Here is a 14374-nt window from a genome sequence, read left to right as displayed (position 1 = left end):
AGCAATCAGCGAACGCACTGTTACAAGCTTTGGAAGATTAAGACTCCTTTTGGAAAAGAGACCCCTGCAACCCACCCAAACAGAGATAAACACTTACATCCTTCACACGCTTACTTGGTCTCCTTCATTTTCCAGCACCCTCAACTCCGCAGCCAGGGGAGGGGAGGACACCAGTTCTGGGCAAAAGGTCACTTTTCCAGCAACTCCAGCGAAAGCTCCATGGGCACTGCTGCTTTTCACAGCGCTGTTCCACAAGCTAGAGATGACGTGTTAAGTGCCATGGCTGCCTTACAATTGCTGTCAGGGCGGGGGGGAAATGCATTGTTGTTTCTTATTATTTGTAGATTCCCAAATCTACAAATTTGAGCTGTGAAGCCAACCTGCAGCCCAGAGACAGGAGTTCATTTTACCATCCTTTACCTTCACACTTCATGAAGAAAAGCAGCTGCCAATAAAGGCCAAGACATAATGTGGGCAGATGGCTTAGAATGATTGGCACCAACAATAAAGCTGAGTGCAAAGCATGGCCTCTTCACAACTGCTGGCATTTCCAACAGAAGACATCAAAATAGCAAGTTCTGACTTCCAAGCTACTTGGCAGATAAGCATGAATGGAAGAGAATTGTAACAGTCTGGAAGCTAAGGAGAAAGTCCAGTGGCAAGAATGGAAGCAGCAGCAGCAAAAAAATGATGAATGAACCTCCCAGTTCCAAAGAAGTAAGATATGGCCATTAAAAGTACCATGAGAAAATGAAAAAAAAACCCACTATCAGTTTACTTATAAACGTGGCATATTTCACTGACAGATCAAGAGATCAAATGATGTTTTACACAACATCAAGAATTTCACATCATTACAGACCTCATTTGAGCTACAAAAGCAAGAGATTTTTGTATACTTCATGGTGACATTTCTGGAGAGGAACCATAGCACAATTCTCTAATTTGTGGAGATTGATTAGCAGTAGCCACACTGCAGCAGCTGCCTTGCCATTGCTCAGCACCCTGTGCGTGCAAACAGCACGACAGATGTGACAGTACTGTGATTCTGCTGATAGCATGAAACATGTATTTAAGGAAATGTAACTAAAAGGCAGCTCTACTTTAAGAACGGCCAGGTGAAACTCCAACAGTAAATAGCGATTTAGCACAATATATATTCACATCACTGTCAAGGACTATAAAGCTCAAAACCTCATTAAGCAGTCTTTGTTTTAAAATCACAAGAAGCCTGAAATCATGAAAATGTTTTTGGAGCATTTGCCAGCCCTCGCCTGCTGAATCACGGCACCTTCACACCCTCCATCATTCAGACTGCAGAACAGAATCAATACCCACGCTGCTGGTTCTGTTCGGCAACCTCCCTCAAACATCCCCGAGATGGATGGTTGCAATTGATCACACTGGACCCGCAGCTGGAAAGTTCATCTGTTCCTGGCTTGCTAGGGTATCGCTTTCTGTCAGGTGTTTCAGAATGAGAGTAAAAATTACTTGCATAGTCCCGGCCACCTATTTCAAAGAAGCTGAGCCACTGAAGAATGTTTAACAGCATGTCCCGTTAGTCCTCAAGTGTTTTTCTCAGGACTTTAACACTGAATTTTCTTTCCAGATTATTGCTTATGACTGACCCAAGTTGTGCTTTGGCTAAGTAGCTATTTTTCCATAGACTTTAACAGCATCTGGATCAGACACTAGAGCACCTGCTAAGAGGTGTTCTAGCTCACTTCAGCTCCCAAGCAATGAATACGACAGCAGACAGATATGCTAATCAAGACCTGAGAATAAATGAGTACCATAAAAACTCTTTTCACTCTTCACTCCCTCCTCCAACATACTTGGACACGGGGAAATGCAGGATAGTTGATTCAGTTCACTGAGTGGTTTAAAAAAAAAAAAAAAAGCACCAGTACCTGGAGACTTTTTCAGGGAAAACAAGTATTTTTACAGTTCAAGAACCTGAAAAGTTCAACTACGGTGTGGTGCTTTAAAAGCTTTTGGAAGAATAATCCTGGAAATGCACATCAAAATTTTCAGCAATATCCCTGTCAAACACTTCTTGTGGAATAACCAGGAATTTGGATGCAGCAGCAGGATTCAGTTGTGGGAGAAACTGACACAACAGGAGGAGGCAAAGCATGCAGTGTAATGCCTAAAATGACATGAAACGCTGCTGATCCAACATCTGAAAGTCTAAAATCTTCACGTAGCCTTAGCTGACTGCTGACTCCTGTCTTACAGCAGATTCACCTAATGTCTGTCTGAAGAGACAAGATGATAGGAAGTACCTTGTACACTTTTCATATTAAGTTTTCCTCTCTTGCTTTAGTGCTTCTCTCCATACACGTATAGATGGTATTATAACAACTGAATCAAAACTTTTATTCCTTGACCTGCGAGGAACAATATTGGGAAGAAAGCAGAAGTAAAAAACCATAAGTGCTTACATTTATTTCCTAAGCAACGCACACAAACATGGTCCTGTTTTTGTAAGTAGCAAACTTCTTGACTAACGAGACTGGTCTGCAAACCCTGGACCACATAAGTAAACTTGTTAGATCAGGTGTTGATAATAAAATCCAATCTTATGGGCCTTAGAGAAACAATGTATTTATTTGCTCTATAATAGTATTCTGAAGAAAGCCATGTATTTGGCTACAGCAAGGTTTACGAAAGCCAAAAATACAACGGCAGAGAGTTACTGCAAAGTCATTCAGTATCAATGCCTGATTAAGCAAAGAGGACCTCGTACAGTATTTAGCAAAGCAGGAGATCTCACGAGTAGCGATACCCTGAAATAAAAGCAGCTGAGTACAGACAAGATTGAGACAGCATTTGAAAATGCATCCTGATCAACGTCAGCAGCTAGAGCACACATCGTACCAACGCATTGCTGAAGAACAGTTTGCGAAATAAGTCTTTTGGCTGCACAGTGCAGCTTTTTCCCTCCATTACTTCCTGTACCACTGCTGCCCGAATCTATGGGAAACGAACTCATTTGCTCTCACAAGGTTGTAACAGGAAGGAGCCCACCAACCAGAGACAACTGGCTCCTTTTTGACTTCATATTTGCACCCCACTTCTGAACGTCAGCCTACCTTTCCAACTGATGGCCAGATCAGAAGGAATAAAGTTGTCCACTTCCTGGGAAGAGGACATTTGGCAAGAACCTTGCTGCAATTCAACAAAAACCAAAATAATATGTATTTTTTTAATTAAAAAAACTATACCAACAACATGCGGCACTCACAGGCCATTGGAGAACTCCGAGTTACATCTCCACACCTGTATTGTGGAGCACCAAGAAGGGAAAAGAGTACAGACCAAGTATATGAAAGAGTAAAGTAAGAAGAAAACATCCAATGGAAGCTGCACACCGCATACAGAAAAAAATTCATCATTTAAACACCTTGAGTGAGGAAAAAAGAAAATCCATTACATCTACACACCCAGTGCTATCTTATCCGCTAGACTGAAGCGATTCGCAGGTCAAAATTGCTCATGTCCTGGAAAAGCAGGATGTTTTATTTTCATGTATCACAATATTCCACCAGATTCGGGGAATGCCAGTGTCAACTGAAAATTCTGTCAAAAATGTCACCTAAGTAACAATCCCAACAACTCCCAAGAGGCCGCTTGTTCGTTTTTCCCATTTTTTCAGCAGCTTGTTACTTAACCCTAGAACAAATTCACAACCTAATTATTATTTCCTCCTCCTCCTCTCACTCGTAAACATACAAATATAACTCATTAATCCCAAGCATGTGTTAATGGAAACTCCTTAAAAATTCTTCTCAAATTCCTTTTCTTATACTCTGATGGGATACATAAGGTGGAGGCTACAGCCTTTATTTTAATTTGCTGTAAGACTAGTACTGAGAATACCTGTTTTTTTAAGAGACATATGTTTGCCATAACTCTTACTTAATCTTCCAGCTCCTCTCTAAAGAGCTGCCTGTTCTTCTGAAATTAAGTTACCCTTTGTGACTCCCATGCCACTCTAGCTTCTGCTGTTACACGTAGGTAATGCTACATGCACAGAAATTTCTCCAAGTAGTGCAGCAAACTTTCCGGTCTCCTAACTAAATAATTTTATCAGCTATTTCTAGACAGCAGTGGTAAAGCCTTTTAAATCAAGTGATTAGTGTTTTGTAATCCGAATTTGTACTCAAGAGAAATTTTTCATCATAAAATAATTAAGTCATCAACTACCTAACAACAAATGCTTTTAAAATTCTTTAACAGCAAGGCACAGATAAAGTCTCTATTTCATCTTAACAATTCATACCACTGAATACTTCAGCTGAAAATGACATTAGTTTTATAGTTTTATTATAATCAGCTTACTATTAATTGTGGGCTTAAAACAGTACACTGACAAAGGATGCAACTAATACACATTTTGGTTTGCTATCGAGATGAAAACAACCACATTACTAAAGGTGCAGTTAAGAAGTAGGGAATTGCTTAACACATCTCGTGGCCATCTCCTCAGCTGTTACAAATGACCAACATACGTAGCATAAAGCTCCTATAGGCAGAGCTATTAGCACTATTTGTTATTAATGTTGTCCAATGCTTGCCAGGCAAAAATTCCTCTCCCTGGGCAGCTAACTGGTTCAGACTTTGAGAGACTTATTTAGAAGCTTCTACAATTCTATTTTGGCAGAACCTACAGAAGACCCTGACAAGCAGCTAAGGGGGACTGCTGGAGGGAAAAGGAGTAGGAGGCGGCTGATTCGACAGAGAGATGGCGTAGAAAAGACCATGAGCTAAGAACTAAGATGGGGTAAGCCTGACTTTCCACACTCCCTCCACTTACGTCATGCTCTTTCTTTAGGAAGGAACGGCAGAGGCCACCCTGGCACGAGAACACTCCCTGTTAGCCTGGTCAGCAGCTTCAGGCACAGGCCACACTGGCACTACGGCAGCGAGGCAGAAAACAGGGCCCTTCATTTCTCAGTCGTCATGGCAGCTTCAGGCCAGCAAAGATAATGACTAGCTCGCTTTTGCCATCCTCCTTCAAGTTGAATCACAAATCCAAAACACCAAGTTTGGTAACCTCAGCTGAGTTCTACTTTGCACAGCTATTTATATCAGGCACGTGGCACGGTCAGAAACCTCAGGATATTCAGCCATGGCAGTATTAATAGAACCAACATGGAGGCTTACTGCATTGGCTTTTCGGTTCTGCCTTTAGCTGGACAGTATACAAATGATGTGTGAAAGCAGGATAAACACGTTTCTGTCCTGTTCACAGAGTATCATCATTTGAAAACTGGCACCTACAGAAGCCTGGCAATCAAACAAAATGACTTCGTAGAGGGGCTGAACAGGCTTTGCCATGACAAGGCTATGATAATTGAGAGCACAGGAATTATTTTTCCAGTGACTGAGAACACGTACTGCCGATCCTGTGTGGAACCACCCTCCTGAACTAATTAAGTTTTCTTTTCTTGCTTTTCAAACTCTTTTAAGGTAACTGAATCCACTTTTTCATGGCATGCTCAGGGAAATCCGCCGAAGCTTTCAAAGAGCATTTCATGAAACCCAGTCACAGTCACTGGTAAACTAGCCCCTTTCTAAAAAGCAAGACTCTCAAAGGCCTCTTGCAATTGCCCTCGGTTTCTGGACATCACTTGTGTTTTAATTAGCAGAAATTAACTGAAAGGGTGTACTGAGGTTGATGTGGTTGAACAAGGAAGCAGAAGACTCTCAAAAAAATGCTAAAATCCTCACACAAAAAATGTGAATTTTGGGGTTTTCTCTGAGGAATGGCGTGTCCTATGGTAGCACCCTCACCCCAAAATAAACTGCACTACAATCTTTCCAGGAGTAAATGCAGCGCTGAAATAGACCTTAGATCGAAGGGGCAGGTTTAGGGATAGTATTGGCTCGTGACACTGGTAAATTAAGGTATGTGCTTCAACACTTCATCTCTGGGCTGCTGGCCTGACTTACGGGGCGGTGGGGCGGGGGTGGGGAAATCAGTATCCAAAGTAAATTATTCACAAGAATTAAAACAGAATTGTTTACAAAGCATTCTTAATTTTTCATCATCTCTTACTTCTTGTACCTTTATCAGCAGTACTTAGAAAAGCACCACAAAAAAAATCTTTTATAAAAACAAACCACACTGTTTAAGTCAAACTTTGACTTCATTCACCCGATCAAAATTTCAAACTATAAGAATAGTTTGAAAATATAAGAATATCTTCCAAATATAAGGATATGGAAGTGTGGTGGAAAGGAGATACTCCAAGAATTAAAATGATTTGCAAAAGTGCAAGTACCAAAAAGAAAGCAAAAAGGTTTTCAATTTTTTTTTACAGGCTACATGTTTCAGGAAGAAATTTTCCTTTATATTAATAATTTTTTACCGTATTTTTGGCAATGTAAAAGAGCATTCTACTGAGGAGCTGTGCCAGCAGCAAGAATCAGCTGATCGACATGACATGTCTCAAGTCCCTTGATATGGGGAGGGGAGAGATCCATGTAGAAACGATTTTTGTAAGTCATTAAAGGATGAGACATTCTAAAACATTCAGTTAAGAACAAACTTACTCAACTACTTTAAAAACCCCATAGCAGCCTTTATAATTTCACATTCGTGGTACAACGTGCATATTAATTTTGACATTATCTATTCAGATTATTGCGCATATTTTATCATTGCCATTTAAAGGATTCTAATAGGATAACACCATTGACAGCTTAACCTTTATTAAACAGTTGATACAAGATGATTCTTTTAGCATAAAGTCAGATGAAGACATTACAAAAATTATACAGCTATTAATAGATTATAGATAAGCTATTTAAAAGAACGTTCTCTTTATAATATTGGTCTTTTCTTTACAATTAGAGACCAGAAAAATGAGTCTTTTCTGTCGTAATATTTTATTAAATTAGCATTTAAATAATACCTGAGGCACTTTTCAGAGATTATTAAAAGCTATGAACAATTAGCTCACTCACAGTTAAATCTGAAGAGTAAGCCTATGGTATTAACTGTTACTTATGGCAGTACTGCTACTATTTGCTTTTAAAATCCAGGTACCTGGGAGTTTGTAAAACACTCAAGTCAGTTCCAAGCTTTGCTTAAATAGGAATTAAGCCTCACAACATAACCGTAAGGTAGGAAGTGCCATTACCCTTTATACAGAGTAGAAACAGATTGTTGCTTGCTGAAAGGAAGAGGAAGCATGAGGTGGACAACGCCACGGGCAACGTCTGAGCAAACAGATTGTTAAAAAAGGAGATCTGTTGTATTCCAGTTGTTCTTGTGCTGCCTTTACAGAAAAATCACATCTCATTTCTGTACCTGGACTTGCCACAAGACATTAAAATAACAGAAGTGAAATTCTGTTTTACATACATGCACAGCCAATGGGACAGAAATTCTTGCCCCTGATTTCAAAGCCTTCCTGAGGACAGGAGAGCTTTGCAGCTTCCACATCTCACCCTACATCTAGCTACTCAGGTGGATTATTTGTGCAAGAAATAAAAATAAATACAAGTATATTGCTATGACTAAGAGATCTGCAATGCATTCATGGTCCCAAGCCAAGAGCACAGGGCAGATTTGAAATATTAAGTTCCTTGATCAAAAATTAAAAACCATCAGAAAAGTTATTGGGATAGATGGAAGAAAGCTGTTTTCAGTGGGAAGGATTTTCTTGTTCCTTCTGGCGCACAGACCATCAAAAGAAAACGTTTGCCTGCAAGTGTCACAGTTATTCAGTATCATATCCCAGAATGGGTCCCAGCCATTTCTCCACCTCTGCCACAGACAAATTTTTTCTCAGTGCATAATCTTCCACCTGCAAAGGGACCACAAAATATGATGAAGATTTAGAAACTCCAGCTTTTACTGTTTACAAAAGTTTTCGGAACATCTGTTCACACGGTGTTTTTGAATGCTGTAACACTACCACAGTGGACAGTGCAAGTTACCTGATCTTTACATATCTTGCCAACAGCAAAATATTTGGATTTGGGACTGGAAAAGTAGAGGCCAGAAACTGCAGAAGCGGGTATCATTGCTAATGATTCAGTTAAACCAATTCCTGGAAAAGAGAATGAGAATTTTCTTATTCTCTGATTTGATAAGCATAAATTCAGAACCTTTTTTTGCTGGGCAGCTTCAAGCAAACTCAAAAACCAAGAAGCTTTCAGATGGAGTAAAACCAAAACCATTTTCCACTTGTTAACTATTAAAAACCATACATACATAGCTTTAAATATATTGCAGACTTTCATTACTGCAGAGTGACTGCACAGTTTGAAGGCAAAACCTTGGATATTTTGGCAAATGAAATGGGCAGCTAGAGGTTTTGAAACACAGGAAGGTATTTTTGGAATTGTGGAAGTAGCAGTGAAATGTCCGACACACAAAATACCAGAGGAAAACAAATGGCATTCATTCCTTTTTTAAGAGTTAGCATCTCAAGGTTTCTGTGGACCAGGGAATGCACTGCTGAATTGGCTTTTTTCCTGTTTATATCTGGAATGTCTTCTTGCAACCATAAGGATGCTAGAATTTTTCCTCTGTGCAGCAGAACCCTGTTTGCATGCAATCTGCTAATTAGGGACATAACTCCTTCACCAAAAGCACTGGCAGTATTTTGAAAATTCTTCCTTGAATGAGGCAAAATAAAACTGGCAATGAAAAGCAAAAGACAGCAACTCCCAGAGAACAGCTTCAGTTTGTTTTTTTTTTTTTGTAGCTCTGCACCACCCAATTCGCTGTTGTGTTGGCATTTCAATCTTCATTTGCATAAACACACTTTAAAAAAAAAAATCTTAGTAAAGCAGACAGAGGTACCTGTTGTTTCCTCAATGTTTGCAAGTTTCCACATGGTAAGTTTTTCTGTATGGTCAGGCTGGCTTGGATATCCCGGGGCAGGGCGAATTCCCTCATATTTAATTCTGCGTAGGTCAGAGAGATCTAGCTGCTCAGTACTACAGTAAGCCCAGAATTCCTTTCGAACCCTTTCATGGAGCTCCTCAGCAAATGCCTTGGAAGAGAATGCAAAGATTTTTTGGTTTGGTGGGGTTTTTTGTTTGTTTGTTTTTAATTTGTGTGGACTGATGCAATAGCTATGTGAAGAAGACAAACAATGATAGAAACTTTCTCCCCATTCCCATTTTAATTTTTAAGGGACCTCTTATTACGGGTAAGAAATTTGATAGCATTAAAATTCACATAAAATATTTATTTTGCTACTTTAAGTATTTTAATTTTTTGTCTTATTGGCAGACTGGATTTTTTGGTTGTCCTGCTTTAAAATCCTACATACTTGAAGAGGTAAAGATGTGGACAAGTAACCGGAAAAGATGAAATTCATTAGCCTACGGTAGCAATGCATCATTATAACGCTGAAGTCGTTAGGTCTTGACTTTCTGGGTATCTCGTCCAGGTCTAGCTACGGAAGGCCACATCATTCTTGCATCCCTGCAGTATCAGATGTAAGAGCCGCTGCTCTTTTTAGCCGAGGACCTTTCCTCTAGCTGAAAGTGGGCAACAGCTTTTCTTAACTGCTCTTAGAGCTTACTCTATTTTGCCAGCAATGGTTGCCTTCAGGAGAAACTTCCACTTCAGTAAATATCTTTAGATGGCAGCTGATGATAATTTCTGAAATTCCATTATAGCTTGAAATACACAACTAGAGCTAACCCTCTCTGCGTTGCACTGAAGTTGCTGTGAGGTTTAACATGGTTACTTCGGTGTAAGCATGGGGGCAGGCAGATGGGGATAGAGAGGTAGGAGGGAAGTGACAGCATTTGCTAAACCACTTCAGTTAGAGCTTTAAGAGCACGTCTGTCTAAGCCTAAGACGCGTTAAGTCAAAAGACTTGCACCCTAGATACATCTGCATGGTCACCATGAAAAGCAGAAGGTACGTCTGCAATTCAGGAACATAATCAGTGGGTCACACGTGGGTCCAAACACATTCTCATGTACATAAAAAAAAGATTTAAAGATAGTTCTTTTTAAACAGTCTTGTTTCAAAACCTACTAAATTCTATCAGTTGTCAAAACCTCACAAAGAACTCAGAGATGCTTTTGCAGCTGGAAGATATGGACAGCAGAGTCCCCTCTGGCTCAGAAGAGGACTCTCCCCTCAAGACAATTTCAGTAGAACCAGTTTACTTTCAGATTTAACGCAGAGCATGTGTTACAGGCAACAGTCTAAGTTTATGCTAAAACTTGAAACAGCAACCTGTCAGGCAAATCTAGTACAGTCAGAAAATTTGCAAGGAAACACATGATAAAACCTCATACCTCTGCCAACCGATCACCAAGAGCCTTTACCATTATGATGTTGTAGTCATCATCCTGTTTCCTAAATTCATTGCACAACTCATCTACACCAAAGCAGGCCCCAGCAAACAGGCCTAAGTAGTCACGAATGCCAGAATCCAGTGGCGCTATGAAGTCAGAGAGGCAGTAATATGGATCTGTGCAGGCAGAGTCCTTTTCAGCCTAAAGTAACAAAATCAATGCAATAAATGAGAACATTTAAAAAATATATTACGTATTAGTGCCCTATTAATCTAAAAACCAGTATTTTTAAGACTAAAGGGCTTAAGGCATTTCTGACAAACACCTAACTGGTCTTTGAGCCATGATGGCCGCCTTGTACTTGAATGAGAAGAAAAACACCTCTCTTACTCTGAGGGTGTTTGGATCACTGAAGAACAAAATGTCCAAGAAGAGAGATGCCGTGCTGAACACACATGTAGAGGTGTTTTGCTTCTACTTACAGCTAGTAAGATTTAACAGCATATTGTGCAGACAGGTTATTACAAAGTACCAAACACTCTTGTGCCAACCACTGGGTAAGAGTTGGAATTTTCCATCTCTGGCGCTCACAGATTCCACATTCGTTAGTAAAACTGATGGTTGATAGTTCACATCCCTGTCAAGCAAACTGCAGAATTCTTCAGCTACTCCCATTTTAGAATGGCTGTGAGAGTTTATAAACACTCTTAGTTTCTTATGCTACAAACCATGTGCTCAGTAATCCAGACAAAACAGTGCTGGGATGTAGGTTTACACTAGCCACACACAAATACAAACAAAATGCATCCATCAGTACTGAAAAGTTGAATCCCAAGCAAAGTTCAAGTGGGTTTATGCAAATAGGAAATAGCCTGCTCGCCAGCTCCTTTTCCAAAATGGGAAGAAGGGAATAGGAAGAGGTGACTGAATGCTGGCCATAGCACCTAACAAGAAGTTTTATGGTTGAGGATCATATCGGCATATTCACTGTGGGAACATGACTGCTGTTTACAAAGTGGCACAGCTCTTGTAAATCTACCCAAAGAGAGATAAAAGTTATTTCATGGCTATCACTTAGCTGAAGATTCCTCTCCAAGTTTTCTTATTCTATGCCAATGTTTCAACAATGCTTTTCACCCACTCCCAACAGCAGTTTAAAAAAACAAAACTACTAAAACACCACCACCACACCCCGAACAATAGTGAACTGTTTGCCTAGTTTCTAAACCCTACTAGATTACAGAAAGTACCATAAAACTGGAAAAATATCCTTTTTCCTCACAGGTGAAGTCCGTGTTAATTTAATGTTCTTTTGTCATGATTACAGTTAAGGACAACACTAAATGCATCTCTAACTTTTAGACTTACGTCATATTCTTAATAGTGTCAATGTCATAGAAAGAATTCTGCTGAATTACTATGGACACCAGATTGAAAGAGATGCAACTAAAATACATATATTCCAGAAGAAGAGTACCCACAATAGCACAGAGTTTCATGGCCTTAATCTTTGAGAAAAGCCTCAATAAACTGGGAATATACAAGATCAAAAGACTACAGAAAATAACAGTATTCCAATAGTAAATCCATTACAAGAACCACCTCAAATCAGATATTCTCCTTGAGAGAACCCTGGGAAAAGGCCAGGAAAATAAATTCTAGTAAACTTGATTTACATGGGATATCAAAACATTTAACTAGGTAGTGAGGCCCTGGAACAGCCCTGCCTGAATGCTTGTGAGAACAGTTTATGTAAACGTCTGCCATGGATTGTCAAAATACACTAGATCCATCTTCATGGAACAGATGATCTGTTCCAGGGAACAGATAAAGTCATGTATTTCCTAGAACAGTTCTGCAATATTGGCACAGGACTGTCCTCACAGAATACTGTACTCCAGAAATTTAGGTAGTTGTTAAATTTGTTTCTGCCACGTTTGATGACTCTGAATGTGAACTATGAAGAAGCCAAGTCAGAAGGTAGGGAAGAAAGAGAGGCAGAATATCTAGAAAATGCTCAATCTATCAAAATAAATGCAAATCTAGGTAAGCATGATTCAAGCATGAATATTTAAAATAATGATTCCCTTGATCAGAATTAGCTGCCAACCAACTCATTCTAAACTGCCTCTTCGTATGGCGAATTTTACATAAAAATTAAGACTATCAAAAACACTACCTCCATTGAGCTTTATTTTCCAGGTATTTTAATACCTGTTTTATACGTGTTTTTAACCTTTAACACATTCAAGCAGAATTTCTCATCTAAGGCAGAACCCAGCGGTATTAGAGACTTACGGTTCACTAGGTTCTAATTTAGCACATAGGATCCATGTGATGAGTTTATACAGCATAGCGCTTTAGCACCTCTTAAATATTAAAACAAAGACACACATCGTATCTGAAGACATCAAATCTATAAAGCATTTTGTACAACTACTACAAAGCGAAATGCTACAAATACTACAATACGAAAACCTGGGTCGTCACTAACAAGATCTTGTTATGACTGAAAGAAATAGCAAGACAACGGCTGCGGACAGATTACAACCACCATTTTCTGCACCGATTTTAATAGGGCACTTCTGTTACATTCTTACAATTCAGGGGGAAACAAAAAAAATCACTGTAACAAATGGTCTGTCACCGTACCTGTTGCCTTAAGCCATAAAATTTTGCTATTGGTTCTGAAGATCCCACTGCCTCTTCTACAGCATATAAATGGATATCATCTTGAACGCTCTGAGCTGGCCAGAACCCAATCACACCTCTGGCTTGTAACTTCTTTTGATTAATCAATGTTTTCAGTAGATTTTGTGCATCATTATAAACTCTCTTTGCTTCTTCACCTATGATAAAAAAGAGAACCCTTTAGAAAAGGCATATTTTCACTACTGGCTAAACAGGTTTAAGAATTGGTGAAGATTGGTTCATTTTCCACATAATCCTCTGATGACCGCAACAATCTGTCAGCTGCAGCAGAGATAGCTGTGTGATTACATCTATACAGTTGTTACAACATATAACTTGAGAAAAACCCCAACATTTCAGCCAGCACCATTCTAGTAGAGGACGCAGAATAAAATGAGGAAGAGAGAACATGTGTGTGCACCTACATTACCACAGCGCAGCAGATCCAGAACACTGATTTCAGTGTCACCCTTGCAGTTTTATCACGTATTTCAAGGCCTACTGAATAGTTTCAAAAGGAGCCAGAGCCCTCTTGCCATCTTCACCCACAATGGGGACACAGATCCATTAAGTGCTCTGCTGCTACCTTATGTCATTAAAACACCTCTCTGTGTTTTGGCAGGTGAATTTACAATAAGATGATTGAGCATTTTTCCCCATTTACTTTTCAGCCTCACATGCCAACACTTGGTTCATTAAGTGTTGCTTTAAATGAATTATTTCAGTGACACTGGGTTTCCACGTATTTTCACTATTTCAAAACTTTCAGAATCTTAATGCAGCATGGCAGCTCTGTTAGGATTATCTACATGAAATAAACACAATCTCAATACTCACCTACAGTTTTATCATTAAACACTTTAGGGAAACCCCGGTTGGGATACTTTCCCCTAAGTTGCCAGACGTCAAAGAAAGGCTTCCAGTCAATGTATTCTACCAGCCTCTTCAGGTCATAATCTTCAAAGACTTTTGTGCCGATGAATTTTGGTTTAACTGTAAGAATCAGAAGAACAATTGGATGTCATGAAACTGATTTAATATTGCTCTTCTATGTGCAGCATAACTGATGCTCACCAGCCTCCACCACTGCAAGTGACCTCTTCCAAAGTACTTGTCTTAGATGACTGTCATCTCATTCCCAAGTCACACCTTACCCTAGTAACAATGTGAATTAAAAAAAAAGGGCATAAAAGGCACAGAAAGCTGAAACAGAAAATTTAAGGCCTTTTGTTCTTTCATATAAGTCAACACTTATTAGTTGTTGGACTTCTGAACTTATTTCATTGGCCAAAATATTGGCCAAAACAGAAGACCAAAAAACCTAAACAACTCACCAGTACCCCACGTATTTTTAGGGCATATACCTTTCATATTTGCAAATCCTGCTTTCTATACACAG

General features: G+C 39.5%; 1 protein-coding gene across 5 annotated transcripts in view; it reads right to left on the bottom strand.

Annotated features, from left to right (window-relative positions):
* Positions 1 to 6703: 6703 nt before the first annotated feature.
* The window catches only part of MTR (5-methyltetrahydrofolate-homocysteine methyltransferase), a 52913-nt gene continuing 45242 nt past the window's right edge, over positions 6704 to 14374 (bottom strand). For all 5 annotated transcript variants that reach the window (XM_064445760.1, XM_064445764.1, XM_064445761.1 and 2 more), the window contains 6 exons: positions 13813 to 13968; positions 12937 to 13133; positions 10285 to 10485; positions 8825 to 9017; positions 7954 to 8066; positions 6704 to 7820 (listed from right to left, as the gene is read on the bottom strand). In XM_064445760.1, coding sequence (XP_064301830.1) covers positions 7734 to 7820; positions 7954 to 8066; positions 8825 to 9017; positions 10285 to 10485; positions 12937 to 13133; positions 13813 to 13968 — 947 coding nt within the window. In that variant the 3' untranslated portion in view covers positions 6704 to 7733. The remainder of the gene's footprint in view (positions 7821 to 7953; positions 8067 to 8824; positions 9018 to 10284; positions 10486 to 12936; positions 13134 to 13812; positions 13969 to 14374) is intronic.

Source organism: Phalacrocorax carbo, chromosome 3, assembly GCF_963921805.1.
Source record: "Phalacrocorax carbo chromosome 3, bPhaCar2.1, whole genome shotgun sequence".
Lineage (NCBI taxonomy): Eukaryota > Metazoa > Chordata > Aves > Suliformes > Phalacrocoracidae > Phalacrocorax > Phalacrocorax carbo.
The sequence above is the reverse complement of the archived record's forward strand: the minus strand, read 5'-3'. Positions and strand labels throughout refer to the sequence as shown.